Source organism: Lepidochelys kempii, chromosome 24 (genome assembly GCF_965140265.1).
Source record: "Lepidochelys kempii isolate rLepKem1 chromosome 24, rLepKem1.hap2, whole genome shotgun sequence".
In the NCBI taxonomy this organism is placed as follows: Eukaryota; Metazoa; Chordata; order Testudines; family Cheloniidae; genus Lepidochelys; species Lepidochelys kempii.
Genome location: NC_133279.1, coordinates 10,194,076 through 10,210,580, shown reverse-complemented (window position 1 = coordinate 10,210,580; position 16,505 = coordinate 10,194,076). Strand labels below are relative to the sequence as shown.

Below are 16,505 nucleotides of genomic sequence, written 5' to 3'. Positions count from 1 at the left end.
ATCAATGGCTCCATGTCTAGTTGGCAGCCGGTGTCAAGTGGAGTGCCCCAGGGGTCGGTCCTGGGGCCAGTTTTGTTCAATATCTTCATAAATGATCTGGAGGATGGTGTGGATTGCACTCTCAGCAAATTTGCGGATGATACTAAACTGGGAGGAGTGGTAGATACGCTGGAGGGCAGGGATAGGATACAGAGGGACCTAGACAAATTGGAGGATTGGGCCAAAAGAAATCTGATGAGGTTCAATAAGGATAAGTGCAGGGTCCTGCACTTAGGATGGAAGAACCCAATGCACAGCTACAGACTAGGGACCGAATGGCTAGGCAGCAGTTCTGCGGAAAAGGACCTAGGGGTGACAGTGGACGAGAAGCTGGATATGAGTCAGCAGTGTGCCCTTGTTGCCAAGAAGGCCAATGGCATTTTGGGATGTATAAGTAGGGGCATAGCGAGCGGATCGAGGGATGTGATCGTCCCCCTCTATTCGACATTGGTGAGGCCTCATCTGGAGTACTGTGTCCAGTTTTGGGCCCCACACTACAAGAAGTATGTGGATAAATTGGAGAGAGTCCAGCAAAGGGCAACAAAAATGATTAGGGGACTGGAACACATGACTTATGAGGAGAGGCTGAGGGAACTGGGATTGTTTAGTCTGCAGAAGAGAAGAATGAGGGGGGGATTTGATAGCTGCTTTCAACTACCTGAGAGGTGGTTCCAGAGAGGATGGTTCTAGACTATTCTCAGTGGTAGAAGAGGACAGGACAAGGAGTAATGGTCTCAAGTTGCAGTGGGGGAGGTTTAGGTTGGATATTAGGAAAAACTTTTTCACTAGGAGGGTGGTGAAACACTGGAATGCGTTGCCTAGGGAGGTGGTGGAATCTCCTTCCTTAGAAGTTTTTAAGGTCAGGCTTGACAAAGCCCTGGCTGGGATGATTTAATTGGGGATTGGTCCTGCTTTGAGCAGGGGGTTGGACTAGATGACCTCCTGAGGTCCCTTCCAACCCTGATATTCTATGATTCTATGATTCTATGATTCTATGATACTTGCACTACTGCCAGGAACAAAAACAAAGTATAGAAGAGGCGCCCAATGGGAATGTCAAGAGATGCTCCTGCACTGGGACTGAAGTGGGGTCCGAGGGCTCTGTGCTTTGGGCTGACCCAGATGGACCAGGCTGTAACTCTCTGTTCTCTGGCTAACCAAGGACTTGCCATGCTATGTTCCAGACAGCTAATAAACCCTGCTGCTTTCACCATGCTGGCTGAGAGTCACTGCACATGCTGAAGATGGGGGTGCAGTGCTCCCTTTGGGTGTTCAAGTCTCTCTCAGGTGTTCAACTCAGGCGGACTCGCGGAACGGAGCTCACAGTGTGACACAGGGATGCTCCAAGGTTCGGTGGCTTCCCCTAGTGAGAGTGTGTCCCTAAAGTGGGTCTGGTGCACTGAAGGAGTCCTTACAGGGACTGTTCCAGAGCTATGACAAAGGGCAGAGACACTGTTTAAATGAAACCTAAATAGCAAAGTTACTGCTTTCACCTGCCTTGTTATTATAGCCGTGGAGGATCTACAGAGCTCCAACTTCCTTCTTGGCTTCATCAGGAGCATTCAACTCCACCACCTGAATCAACACTCAGCCACAGTATGCAAATAATCAGTAATAATGCGGTAATGTCAGGCCTGTCACGTACTAGTGCATCAACCCGGAGTTTCCTGGCTGGACTGGAGGAGGCTGTTTTGAAGGGCAATACATTGGTATTTGTACATTAAGGTATTCTATGATTCTATTCTATGATTCCAAGGTACCTAAAACATGAACTAGATCTGACCCTGTTTAGTGTTTTTGCTGGAAACCCTCTGCCCAGCTTCTGCATACGTGGCTGGAGAGTTCTGGTATTTGTAAGTAGTGTTTGCTTTTATTGGGTGGCTCCACTCTGTATAAATATTAGATTTGCGATTGGTGCAACAGAGAAATAGCTCTGTCTCTCTGGTCAGAAGCTTCTGATGCTGAAATCTGCAGTTAGACCCCTCAGCGACACTGGAACGAGGGACCAGGTGAGTCCTGAGCCTTCCCCTTAGTATGTTCCTCAGTGATGTCACGTAGCAATATAGCAACAGGACAAATAGTAGCTTTAAAAAGCCCAAGACATTGTTGGTTTCTCTACATCTGTAAAATGAGGATAATGCTACTGAGCTGCTCTGTAAAGTGTTCTGAGATCCATTCATGAACAGCACTGGGCATTATTATTACACAGCATCAGCATGGGTCCGTCTGGCTCCCCAGCACACATGAGCCTCAGTGGGCTTATCCTCAGAGCACCCAGTGAAGTAGGGACAGTTCTCACCCATTTTACAGCTGGGGAGCTGAGCCCAGAGAGAGCGCATCACCTGCCCGAGGAGTGAGTGACAGAGAGGGGAATTGAACCCAGCTCTCCTGATCTGAGCCTTAACAAGCCGCCCTCTCGCATTGGGTAGCTGTGTGGTAGGGCCCTTTGGCTGGGCTCATGACGGTGCGGCCGGGCTGTGGGCATGCAGGTTCCACAGCATGAGTGAAATGTGCGGGCACCAGTTCTGCTGCAAAGCAAAGGGAGAGACTCCTAGAAAAAGGCCTGAGCTGGGACTTGGGTTCTGATCTCCTCGCTTCCCTTCTCTGGACCTGATCCCAGCGCTGACTGGAGCCAGTCTGAGGCATTCCATTGACTTCAATGGGCTTCAGGTCAGGCTCTATCTGCCTCAGTTTTCCCATCTGCAAAATGATATAACGAGACCTGTCCACCCTACAGGGGCGATGCGAGGCTCCGTTAGCAGAGGGAGTGCAGGGTCAGGGCTTGCTCTGTGCACATGATGAGACTTGGATTCCTCCCGGCACCCCAAGAAGCACTCCCCCGGTGCTCCCCTCCCAGCACAGCTCCCCTGAGCTTCCCACCCCACCAGCCCATCACTGAGCCATCGCTGAGCCCTCAGTGCATTCTGAAGATGAAAACTGCTCCAAGGATGTCACTGCAAGGCCATCCCCACTCTGGCAAAACCCCATTGAACTCAAGGGCTGCAGGGTGTTTTAGTGCCATGGGCAGGTTATGCAGAGAGCCAACATTGCCCACAGCCTTGGGAGCAGGAGATTTGGGGAGGAGCCACCCCCACCCTCTGTTCTGTGACACTAACTAGCACCAGCCTGGCTATTAACCAGATGATTTTCTGTTTTTTCTGCTGCAAAGTCAATAATGAAGCAACTCGCTCTCCTGCTGCTGCTCATCTCAGTGACCAGAGTGGCCCCTTGCTGTAAGTGGCTGTTTAGTTTTCCTCTTCTGGGAAATAATTCTCCCAAACTCTGACCCTGCCTCTCGGGTGATAAGTGCAGGGGACGAGCTGGGCGGGGTTGCTACAGGGAAGCCTTTGCTGATACACAATTGAGGCAATAACAACCCTAACTGGCAGGCAGCCTCCGTCCACCCCTAGCTCACAAGGAACCTGCTCCAGTGAATTTCTTCTGTCCATATCCTGGAGCCCAGGTTTGCAGAGGAGGGCACATAAAAGGTATTACTTTTATTACTCTGTGTTACGGTCATGCCTACGTGCCCCAGTCCTGGACCAGGCCCCTGTGGTGCCAGGCGCTGTACAAACCCAGAACAGCCCCTAATGGCTGACAATCTAAGTATAAAACGTTTCACTCTGAAGCCATTCTGGCCCCATACATAATAATAGAGAAAACTCCTAACTAACCCCAAGTCACCCCCTGTGCAGCCAAGAGCGTGGGTGCTGCTGAACTGAAACATGCCATCCGTGACCTGCTGGACAACTGGAAAGACACGTCCTGCTCCCAGAGTGGCCAGAGCTACCAGAGCCTGCCCTGCAGCTGCAAGGAAATTAAAGCCACGTGGGACGAGGCTGGAGGTGAGTGCGGAGGCGACATCCCCAGACCTGCAGAAGCTGCTTTGCCTCTGTTGGGTGCCTTCTCCAGACCCAGTGTAAAGGCCACAGCTGGGTCCAGTCAGTTCAGATGCACCCGCGCAGCTCTGTGCTGGGAGCAGGAGCACCTGTCTGCCTGTGGGCAAAGTGGGGAACCGCATTACCAGGACTGGCTGTGAGACACTCGGCAAGCTCTGCCAGCCCCATTTGCAGCTGACAGCTCTCTTCTGCTCCAGCCTGTCTGCCTTGCCAGCAAACTCCTCAGGGCTCTCCCAGCCTAAACCTCGCCTAGCCAGTAACTCAGTAAACTCCGGCCCCTGAGCTCTGTGGAGACGTCTCTCCGCAGTGCACGGCCCCTAGCACTGCACAGGACAGGAACTATCTTGACTGGAGCTAACAAGCACCTCAGTTCAGTCAAAGCACGGGGTTGGGTTAGATGAACAGTCAAACCAGTTGACTGGAGTAAAGCGAGAGAGGTTTTAAATGAATTCCCGTAGACGGGCTCCAGACAGAAAGGGCTCCCAACAAACAAAAGTAAAACTACACTTTCTAACGGCAAAGATGTAACTTCACAAGGTTTGTTCCAGGTGTTTCCCGACCAAACTTCCTTTCCCAGCAGTGGTTGGCTACTTCTTAGTCAGGATCCCCATGAGTCCCAGGTTCTGCTTTTCCTTGTCTCCTCAGGTGAAGGAAACTTCAATTTATAGCCCAATAAGCCTTTGAAATGGATCCAGCCAGTGTTCCTGTTCCTGCTGGGGCAGGTGCCAGGCTGTCTTTGCCCCGCTGGTGATTTTTACAATGCAAACGAGTGACACGAGACCTCAGCTGTCTGCCAGTGCCCTGCTGCTTAGGCCCCTGCCACGCACAGCAGCTGCCGGCAGAGAAAAGCTTGTCAGGGCTCCTGCTGCCTTATCAGGGTCCAGCTGGTCTCCCCTGGCAGAGAATTTCAGAGGCACAAGTGGCACAGAGGCACCCAACTCCCATTGCCCAGTGTGTGCCTCTGAAAATCTCCCCTCCCCTTCCCCCATGGACCGTGGTGTGAGTCTCAGCTGGAGGAAGGGCGTGCAGGACTCAGACAGGGAGGACAGAGGCTGCTTTTGGAGCTGAGCCCCTCCAGCACCAGGTGACATCCAGGCCAGGGCAGGTGCTCAGCCCCTTTGACAGTCCGGGCGTAGCCAGTGGGAGGCAGACTCTTTGCCTGGCTCAGTTCCACCCATCATGCAGCCCCCAGATCGAGTCATGGCAGGCTCAGGCCCAAAGGAGGGACATAGCGTGGGGACATGGACAGCAGGAGGGGCAGGGGGCTCTGAGTGAGGCATGGGTCCTTTCCTTAGTACAAATTGCCCCTGGGCCTGATTCTCAGTTACACTTAGGCCTGGTCTGCGCATGGCATCTGTCCCGGTGTCACTGTGTCAGGCCGGGGGATGGTTTTTCCTGATATATTGATACCAATCCTGGCCCAGTGTGAACACAGTTATACTGGGAGAAAGATGCCTTAGACATGGATAGTCTATTTCCCTTCCCCTAGCCCAGTATAAACCCCCTTTAAGCCAGTATAAATTGTGTCCACACTAAGGAGTTGTAGCACTGTAACTACACCGGGATCATGAAAGTGCTTCAGCTCGTGTGTGGAAAGGCTCAGGCCCCATCACCCTGTCCTTTTGGAGTTCCTTTAATTTGCATTCACTTCCCGCTGCCAAGGGGGCTTTAGCATCCCTGGGAATCGGGCCGCTCTGCTCCCGGGTGCAGGGGCACGTCCTGTTCCAGTGACTATGGGTTTGTGTCCTGCTGCAGCGCACTAGAAGCTCCTCACCTGGGCATGTTTCCCATTTAATGGCTGGCTCCGAGGGGGCCTTTCCCCGGCCCTGGCTGACCAGCTCGGTGCTCCCCCTTCCCACCCCGCTCCCTGCAGATGGGATTTACACCCTGCGCACCGAGAATGGCGAGACCTACCAGACCTTCTGTGACATGACCACCAAGGGGGGTGGCTGGACCCTGGTGGCCAGTGTGCACGAGAACAACGCCTATGGCAAGTGCACCGCAGGCGATCGCTGGTCCAGCCAGCAGGGGAGCAACAGCAACTACCCAGAGGGAGAGGGCAACTGGGCCAATTACAACACCTTCGGCTCTGCGGTGGGCTCCACCAGTGATGACTATAAGGTGGGATCCCCTTCTCCATGGCCAATAGCTCCCTGCTGGGGAGAGAGGGTGTGTTAGTGGTTGAATGCACATGGGGAGGTGGGGGACACCGGCATGGGGGTTATATGGAGGGATGGCCCAGTGGTCAAGGCACTAGCATAAGGCTTGGTAGCCCTGGGCTCCATTCCCTGCCCTGCCACAGGCCCCCTGTGTGACCTAGGGCAAGTCACCTCGTCTCTGTGCCTCAGTTCTCCCCCGTACAATGGGGGAAGGTGCTTCTTTGCCTCACAGGACGGGTGTCACAATAAATATACCACAGCTGGTGATGTGCCCCGGTCATGGGGGGTCTGGATAAGTACTAGGGTTGAGAGGTTTCAACTGGGTCCTCACTTTTCAGAACCCCGGTTATTACGATCTGCAATCCCAGGACCTGTCCGTGTGGCATGTAACCAACAAGACACCCCTGAAAGAATGGAAGAACAGGTCCATCCTGAGGTACCACACTGAGACTGGCTTCCTGTCCTCAGAGGGGGGAAACCTCTTCAAACTCTACCAGGTGATGGTTCTGGGCTGGGGGCTTTGGAGGGGCGTGTGCAGGAGGGGCTGGGTGGCTCTGCTGGCCCCAGTGTAGATGGAGGAGCTGGGGTGGGCAAACCCTCAACACTCTATAAGCGCTCCATGCTGGGGGACTAGGGGCTGATAATGGGACAAGGAGCCTTCCCCTCTGCACAGGCCTTTGGAATCTGACTGTGACCTTGGTATGAGATGAGCTGGCTGGTCTCAGACAACTGCTGGTGTTCACGTCTCAAACCCGCCGCCCCCTTGGCACTGACGTGCTGACAGACACAGCAGAAAGGCTGAACGGTCCACGGAGACTGACCTCACCTCACACCCTGGAGATGGGGGGCCAGTGAACACAGGTGCTCTGGTGCTAGACCAAGCCCTCGACCCAACTTTGAGCCCTTTGGGGTTCAGGCATCCTAGCAGGGGTATTTCCTCAGTGCCAGGCTGGTGGGCAATGGGGCTTGACAGATGGTGATTCTCACCTATTATCACTTACTGCCCACATTGTGCCAGCCCCTAGCAGACTCCCGAGAGACCAGGGCCCCACTGTGCGAGGGGCTGCACGGACCCAGAACAGAACAACAGTCCCTGCCCCAAACAGGCTGCGATAAATCCACCCCAAATGGCACCTTGACATGCCAGAATTCCCTGCCCACTGCTGGGATCACTGCTGTGCCCCAGGGCTGGTCCGTGTGAGCAGCAGCAGCCGTGACAGAACAAATCACCCAGCGAGCATGTGTTAGTCAAGGCTGCCTTGTTTGTGCTGGAGCTGCCCTGACACAGGGATGGAAACTAACACTGGATGCTCGCTGTGCAGGGATTTCCCTACACCCCCGCTGTGGGGGTGTTTACCCCTCCTGAATTTCCCCAACACGCCTCCTGCCCCCAGTTTTGTGAACTAGTTACATGCAGTGTTACCAATTTAGTGATTGTTTGGAAATGTGAATTGAAATTGAAACATTAATACACATTTTAAAAGCATATACAGTGTATGATAAAATACGTGTATCTGAAAAAGTATAATAGATTTGAAATGTATGAACACAGACTAGCTTCCTTATACAGCTGTTGTTTTTATGGCCATGTCAGTGCATTCATTTTGGTGATGTTGGCCAACCTAATAGTTTCAAATTATGATTTGTAAACAAAAGTCTAAATGAGCTCTCCCTGACAGCTACTGATGAGCTGGGCAGAAAGGCTTCCGGACCAGCTTGTATTTACATTCACACTTAACCTACCTAGGTATCCAGCAAATAGAGCTGTGTTGCCCAAGTGATAGATTTTGGCTGGGGTTGGGTTACAAATCACTTGAATGCAGGGGGTAAAGAAATGTTGTTATTCTTATTGTCTGAGTAAAGGGCATTAGAACTGTACTTAGCCTCTGCCGATTGAGGGCATCAAGAGAGAGGGTGGGGACAGGTGTTTTGCTTGATGGTCTGCCTGAGTCACAAGTACTGTTTGATCTTCCCCTCTCCACCGTTTAAAGACAGAGCTGATTAGGCTCCATAGAGAGTCTTTTGTTCTGTTAAGTGATCACTACAGCTGAAATCACTGAGAATCAGGTCTAAGTGCTTAGACCTGCTGTGGGACAGTGTTTCTGTGGAAGAGACGGCCCAGTCTGCTCTAGCAGAGAGGTTCCCCCACTGAGAGCTCAGCTGAAATCACTGAGAGCTGGGTGGAACCTCAAGAGACCAACTCGCAGAGGTCACAGTGGCAGGTGGCAGCAGAAGGTGACGGTGCAGGGCCATTGGCAACAGAGTGATGGAGCGAACAGTGGCACAACGAACAACAGTGGCCATGGCCAGAGCGAACAGTGAGCAGCTGGAGGAACGAGCAAGGTGCCTTCTTGCCCCCCACCTGGGAGGTGAACTCATGTGAAAGCACCTCTGAACTCTGAGTCTCCACTGACCAACTGGTGAGTGTTAATGAGGCTGTTAAGAATGCTGGAGACACAACACAGTTCATGCGAACAAACATGGCTGTGGCATCCTACTTTCTATTTAGGCAAGAGATACCACACACTGCAAACTGGAGGCCAATGTTAAGTGCATGGTCACTTGTTCATCCTGAAGTTGAACACTGGTTCCGAACAAGATCAGCAAACGCTCACTATTTTTCTGCAAGAAACTCAACAGACGGGCTAGATGCCTGTGGTACAACAGTGAAAGACTCAACAGCTGAAAAAGTGAAGAACTCTCTCACCACATTCAAAAAATTTGCATACATGGCTGATGAATGCACCAGTGCAAATGGTCATAAAGTATTAAGTCATTGTGTACATTATCTTGATGTCAGTCATAGGCCAGTAGATGCATTTTTAGATGTTCAAGTTATAGAAGACAGATTGGGTACATCTGGGACAACCCACATCTTAGAAGAGTTAAATGCTTGTCAATTGGACCCCAAACAGATGGCTACTTGTGCATTTGATGGAGCTGCAAACTTCTCTGGAAGACATGGTGGAGCACAAGCTTTGCTCAGAGAAAGGTGTAACCCTAGTCCCTGCTGTCCACACTGCAGAGGCCATCTACTCCAAGTAGCGCTAATACGAGCTGCAGACCCTTCAAAAGACATTAAAAAAAACCTATACATTTAATGTCTTTATTATATTCTTTTTTCAGCAAGAGTCCAAAAAGACTGAATATCTTGGAAAATATAGAAGATACACTGGGACTGAAGTTCAAATTAGTCTAACCTGGGAAAACCCTCTGGCTTTCTCATGAGCGATCCTTGGCTGTTGTCTTAAAATTACTCCAGCCATTATTACTGGCTTTGGAAAGTATCTACCAAGATTGGGGAAGCAATAGCTCAGTGGTTTGAGCAGTGGCCTGCTAAGCCCAGAGTTGTGAATTCAGTCCTTGAGGGGGCCATTTAGGGATCTGGGAAAAAAATTGGGGATTGATCCTGCTTTGAGCAGGGGGTTGAACTAGATGGACCTCCTGAGGTCCCTTCCAACCCTGATATTCTATGGGATGGATCTAAGTAGTGAGGTTGGTGGATTACTTTTGCTTCTACGTTCAGAGAAGACTATTGCCATTCTCTCTCTTGTAAGTCTACTGTTGAAACCTCTTGGGTCATTAAACAATGCCATCCAGGCATTTGCTACAACAGTAGTAGATCTTTGTCCAGCAATAGAAGCTACATTTGGATCAATCAGAGAGCTATCCATTGAAAAACTACTGGAAGAAGCAAAGACTTCAGTTCAGAAGTTGACTAATGAAGGCATTTATATTGAATCCTTAAGTGAAGAGGACAAGAAGTGTTTGTTAAGACAACTGAAAAAGTACACAGACTTGATTCTTAAATCTACAACAGCAACTTCTAGATTCTACTCAACCTCTTTGGAGCTTTTACAGATCCCTGTCCTATAAAACATGGACAGTTGAGTGGAGTGAGGCACGACCAGCAATGGGGCTGCCATGTGCTCACGACAGAACAGAGAATTTGAACAAAGAGTAGAATATCATACGAGAAATGAATGAAGATTTGACTTCAACTTCTTTTTTATCATCACTAGTGGCTTGACCCGATCTTTATGTTATGTTTCCTGGGCTGAAAGAAGTAGGAATTCATCTCTTGCTACGCCCAGTCACAACAGCTACAGTTGAGCGTTCTCTTTCATCATTGAATAGAATTTTGTGTTTTGAAAGAACTCGCCTTCTGCCTGATCATGTGAATGAAGTAATGAGCATATCAATTGAAGGAATGGAAGTACCATACACACGAGAAGCCACCAAAGATGAATGCATTGCATTCAAGAAGTTCATTAACAGACTTGTGCAAAATTATAACAAGAAATCAAGAAGGATGTAGACGTAGTGCTTCATAGAAGGCTTGAATAGCCAACTTTAATTTGTGTGATGATTTTAAAATCTAATAAAATGGTCATGAAACAGTTTTTACTATGGTGCCACACAGCCCACCTTCACCCTCATGGTCTCACCCCTCATCGGCCCTGACTCCCCTCCCCCCCGTACATTTGAAACACACACCCCTAATTTCAATTCCTGGGGGAAACACTGTCACTGCGTTTGTGTCTTCCAGAAATACCCAGTGAAATACGGCGCTGGTGTCTGCAAGACCAACAATGGCCCCGTCGTGCCCGTCATCTACGACTATGGCGATGCCCAGAAAACTGCCAACTATTACTCTCCAAACGGCCGAAGTAAGTCTGGCAGTGAGCGTGCGGGTTCTGCCTCTCCCGCCACACAGCCCTGCCCTGGGCTTAAATTCTCACTCCTGGAGGAATTCTGTGCAAAAAATTAAAAATTCCGCACACAATATTTTAAAATTCTGCAAATTTTACTTATCACGCCCGTTTCAATTATTTTGGCAATTTATTTCAAAAAACCTGTCAGCAAGTATGTCTGTAACAATACAGAAACACGAACATTTCCCCCACGAGTAGAGACTCAAAGAAACCCCTATGACAACCCAGATCCTGCTTCTCTACCTCCTGTCCCCCAGAGCCCAACCGGGGGGACAGACAGTCAAACCCCCTTCCTCCCAGAGCATAGCCGCAGGCCCCCCCAGCCAGTATACCTGAACCCCCTACCACTCAGAGCCCAGCTGCAGGGCCCCCCCAGCCCAGGCACCCGCCCCCGCCCCCTCCTCCTCAGAGCCCAGGGATCCAAAGGGAGACACAAGCTAATGCTGGGTCCCAGGCAGGGCTTGCACAGAGTTTCCTGGGTGCTGTCTCCTTCCCTTAGCTGCTGGGAACCCTCTAGCTCTCTCCCCCTGCCCTGGCAGTGTCTTTTGTGGGCGAGCTGGGCTAGGCTGGATCCAGCAGCCCCTACTGGTGGCCAGCAGCACTGCAGCCCATTTCTGTGGGGGAAAGGAATTTTTGCTCAAAAAACATTAATTTCTGCAAAATTCTGCATTGCACAGTGCCACAGAATTCCCCGAGGAGTATTTCCCGGAGCCTCCCCCACCACATCTCCCCGCCCACAACATGCTATAAAAGCTCCAGGGGGGTTGAAAATAATTACCAGGGCTCTGCCCTGGACAGCTCCCTCTGAATTTAATCCCTGGGCCTGTTGTTCCAGTCTGGAGGATCGTTTTAGAGAAGTGATACTCAGACCTCACAGATTCAGGAGTCAAATTGGTGATCAACATTACCCAAAAGAGCCCAGGGGTGTGAATTCATTGTTTCCTTTATTATACTACTAGTCATATTTCAACAGTATGAAAGGCAAAATATTTATATATTATTCTCACAGCAAAGAAGTTAATAACGTAGTGCCAATTGACAACTTAACTGGTTAATAACACAGTAAAAGCCTCCTGACTGGTTAATGACTCAGACGGGTTAATAATTAAGCTGGCAAGCTGCAGTCGGAGTATCACCGATTTAGAGAAAGGGAAAACAATGAAACAAGAGAGAGCAAATGGAAAATCCCCAGGAGAGAGCATGGTGTGTGTTCCCCACTTTAACTTGCTACATGGCAACTGCACACAAAACAGCTCTTAGGAAGGTAAAGATGACCTGCAAGTGACAGAGCTGTGACCAGCCCAGCTGAGATTGGTAATTCCCGATCATCTCTGGGTCTGGAGTTCCTGATCCGTAGTCCCCGGGCATTCCCAGTTCACACACAGGGACTTACAGAAGGGGGCTGACTGAGATCGGCGCACTGTTCCTTCTCTCTGCCTCTCCATAGCAAACAATGGTCCTGACCTGCCCTTTTCTGTCACCAGCTGAATTCATCCCCGGCTACATCCAGTTCCGCGTGTTTAACACTGAGAAGGCGGCCATGGCTCTGTGTGCTGGGGTGAAAGTCACCGGCTGTAACACCGAGCATGTGAGTATCTGGCCAGCGTGGGGGTTAGCTGGGGAGCAAGATCAGCCTTGGGGCTGCCGAGGGTCACTGCCAGAGCTGGCCGGCTGCAAAAGAACTGCTTTTAGCTCGGCACTGGCGCTGGGTAGGTCCAGTTTGTGCCCCCTGTGCCAGCAGGGACAGCTGTACCCGTGGAGGCAATCATCCCCCAGGACAGGCCAAGGGGGTGGATGATAAATCTCTCCTCTGGGGAGACTTGCTGGGAGGGAACAGCTCACAGGAGCTCTGATGTCAGAAGCTGCTGTGGGCACTTTGCACCACTGGGAAGTCTTCCCAGGTGTAATTTCTGCCAGCAGGAGGCCTGCAGCCAAAGCATCTGCCATGGGTAGCCAAGAGTGAATCAAACCCACTCACCGTCTGCTCCTGACCTGTTATACCAATAAATTAAAAACCAGCAGGATCTTATTAAAGGGGAAAAGGCAAAATACCACATTTATTGTGAATACAGTAAGAGTCATAGTAAGCAATTAGTTATAGCTATAACATTCCATTCAATCTCATATTTATTCACACATTCATTCATACATACACACAGACACACACACACATAGGTTCTGTAAGGTTGTTATCATAGTTACCAGCCTTAGAGTTGCTCATGCCAAGCCACTGGCCAAGTGGCCTGGACATGAGGAGGGAGCAGGGCCTTGTCAGATGCACATCTGATGCTCCTGGAAGTTGGTTTGCAGAATCAGACCCCAAAGTTCTCACTTTCTAGAGTCCATTTTTATAGGCATTTCTTCCTATGCCAGTCTATGGGAATTGCTTCATCATGCTGTTGCTGAATCAATCAGCAGATGTCACATTCCTGACGGCTCCGTGCTGCCAGATGTTTTCTTGTTCTTTGGTTCTCCCATTCTTGAGGCTGTTGGGTGGATTCCAGTCTGCCCTCCGGGGATCCTCTGGTTATTTCCACTTGACGCCTTCTTCAGCCGATGGACACTGCATTCTTAGGCTGGCACCTCCCTGATCATTCAGTTATTATCCACACCAAGCATCCATCCACATACATCCTCTATCTCTATTTTAATCACAATTGTTAACAAAGCGAGATGAATACAATAAAAGGGCGACGAGTCTCTGGGCGCTGTTTCTGTTGTTACAGAGTATTGCTTTGAGACTCTCTCTGTGTGAGTGGTTGTTGTTACAAAGAATTGCTTTGAGAACAGACTCTGTCTTAGGATGTACTAACACAATTAGCAGCTTGCAAGTTTCACACATAGAGGGAGAGAAACAGTACCAAAAACCAAGAGACCTCTTAATTAGTAATACCCTGGAATTTAAACAATGGGGAATCAAACTCATTTGTGATTTTAATACAGAACTTCTTTAATATGATCCAACAGACCCACAGAGGTCCATGGGGCTCGGAGGTGTAGCTGGGGCCCTACCAAATTCATGCTCATGAAAAATGTGTCATGGACTGTGAAATCGGATCTCCCCCGTGAAAGCTGATCTTGTGTGGGCTTTTACCCTGTACTATGCAGATTTCACGGGGGAGACCAGCATTGCTCAAATTGGGGGTCCAGACCCAAAAAGGGAATTGCAGAGGGTCACAAGGTTATTTAAGGGGGGTCCCAGTCTTGTGCTGTATCTACTCGGCCATGCTGCCTCCCCAGCTCAAGACTTGATTTCTGTTCTAGGGTGTGATACACACCAATGCAGCCCCTTCCCCAGCAGCCCCTTCTCTGGTGACTTCACAGATCCACAGATACAAGGCCACAAGGGTCAGTATGATGGATCTCCTAGTCTGACTTTCTGCATAGCACATGCCAGAGAACCTCCCCCAGGGATTCTTTCATCAGGCTTTCTGGCCCTTGCCAACCTTCCCAGTGCAGGTCTCCCCCAAACTCCAATGGTAAGGGATAAATTGTGAGCAACTTGGGGAATGGGCCATGTTTTTGTTCTGTGTTTGTACAGCACCTAGCACCAGAGAGCCTACCCAGGACTAGGACTCCGAAGCAGTACTGCAATGCAAATAATAAATAACAACAACAAAACCCAATGGTCTAAACTGGCCCTGCCCCTTGTGCAAATGTTCACACCAGTACAAAGGGAGTGGCAAACGCTGGCATCTGGGAGCACTTTGAACCCACTTTGCACAAGGGTAAATGACTTCACAAGAGTCAGGGCAATGGAGGCTCTGGTCCCAAGAGTTAGGAAGGGATTTAAACCCTCATGCTTCAAGGCATTAGCTGACCTCTGACTGCAGGGAGTCAGGAGGTAACTTTCTCTGTGGGCAGATTATTTTTGTACCTTCCTCTGAAGCAGCTGGCACTGGCCTGGAGACAGGAGAGCAGCTGGATGGGCCCCTGCTCTGCTCCTGCCTGGCAACTCCTGTTCTTTCCCCAGCACTGCATAGGTGGAGGAGGGTTCTTCCCAGAAGGGAACCCGATTCAGTGCGGCGATTTCCCTGCCTTTGACTGGAACGGCTACGGAACCCATCAGCACTGGAGCGTATCCAAGGAGATGATTGAATCCGCAGTGCTGCTGTTCTACCGCTGAGTCTGGAAAGGCTAGCGTGACCCAGTGAAGGATGCTACTTGGCTCCAGCCAAAGCTGCTCCCTGGGAGGAGAATTATGGCCTCAGCTGTAGACATCTGTGATGCAAATAAAGAATGTGAAGTGGGCTGGGGTCTCAGCGTGATTTACTCCCCTTGAGACACAGAGGGGGCTGAGAGGTTCTGAGTGTCACTCTTCTTGGGGCTGGATTCTGCCATCCCCTGCCTTCAGAGCGGGGCCTGAGGCTGCAATTCACAACGATCAGCTCAGCAGAGGTGGGGTCAGTTCAGCATCTGCGGCCCTGTTCTCTGCCGGGCCATGGCTGGGTTAGGCAGTGACCAGCCAGCTTTCAGAAAGCAAAGTCCCGTTTATTCACAACAAAAGCATTTCCGAGCAAACATCTCTGAACCCAGTAAACGACATATCCGAGGTCTAGCTCAGCTGGTGGTCACCACTGCCCCCAGGGTGACCATGTCAGGTTTTTAAGTACTTCAGATCCTGCCACAGGTCCTGTCTGGTCACCAATTCAAGTCAGTTCTTGGACCCTCCTTTGATCAGGTTGATCTTTTATACAGTATAATTACTTTTTTTTTCTTATGCCTCTTGAACCAGGTCAGACCAGTCAATGATATTCCCCAGGTGGGCCAAATTTCACAAGCCTTGTTACTGGCATTGTTTCAGTGTTGGAGATTTGTATTAATTACCCACCTGATGTCTTTGTTTCCTTGGGAAAAAACTTTTATTTCATCCATGGAGCCAGGAATACAATCACTAGCCAGCCCCTACATGTACCGATCACACGGATAAAGTTGATACAAAAGTCTTTGAATAGTCCCTGTCTTTGTAGTTCTGCATCTGTCACAGACGTACTTTCTCAAGGTCATCCAGCAATCCACTGACAGAGCCAGGAATAGACCGAAAGTCTCCCAGTCCAATGCTCCATCCACTAGGCTATGCTCCCTCCCCTTGCTATTGGTGGGGCTGGTTGCGCACCCAATTATTATTGCCTCACACTGCCCACGACAAGACCCTGTTCTCAGCTCCATCTAACTTTGCCAGACTTCAACCCTTTGGGCTGGAGTTTTCCATGCCAGCTGTCTGCCTCATGGCAGATTTTTTTTTTTTTATCATTACTATTTTCAGCCAAATGGTTCAGCGGTTTGTGAGACCAAGAACATTGTTTTCCCCACGTGATGCCATTCTAACAACATTTTAGCTGAACTGCTCTAGCCCGCCATGTAGTGGAGCTGGGATGGTCTTTGGGTCAGGGATGTGCCTTTTGCCAGCCTGGTGAAAATCAGCCCAAAGTCGGCCAGAGTATAAGCCTTTGGGAAAACTGCACTTCACAGGTGCTCAGTAGAAGCTTCTTTGATTGTGACCACTAAATTCCCTGAAGATTCCCCTGAGGCAATCAGAGTCCAGACACTCCAAGAAGAGAAAAGAAGGTTTAAACTCCCAAAATAAGTAGTTAAATTCCTCTGATTGTATACACTGTTACTAGACTATAAAAACATACCAAGGAAGATGTGACCCGGGGTGCCTAGGGTAGCCCTCACTGAAAATGCCAAGG

General features: G+C 50.0%; 1 protein-coding gene across 1 annotated transcript; it reads left to right on the top strand.

Moving 5' to 3' along the window:
* The first annotated feature begins 1,947 nt into the window (after nt 1–1,947).
* Nucleotides 1,948–15,057, top strand: LOC140902724 (intelectin-like protein). Its single transcript, XM_073323103.1, has 8 exons — nt 1,948–2,048; nt 3,209–3,272; nt 3,735–3,884; nt 5,812–6,059; nt 6,436–6,594; nt 10,647–10,767; nt 12,297–12,400; nt 14,786–15,057. Exons 1-8 carry the CDS (start codon nt 1,998–2,000, stop codon nt 14,936–14,938), a joined length of 1,050 nt encoding a protein of 349 aa, XP_073179204.1. The 5' UTR covers nt 1,948–1,997; the 3' UTR covers nt 14,939–15,057.
* Nucleotides 15,058–16,505: the final 1,448 nt, after the last annotated feature.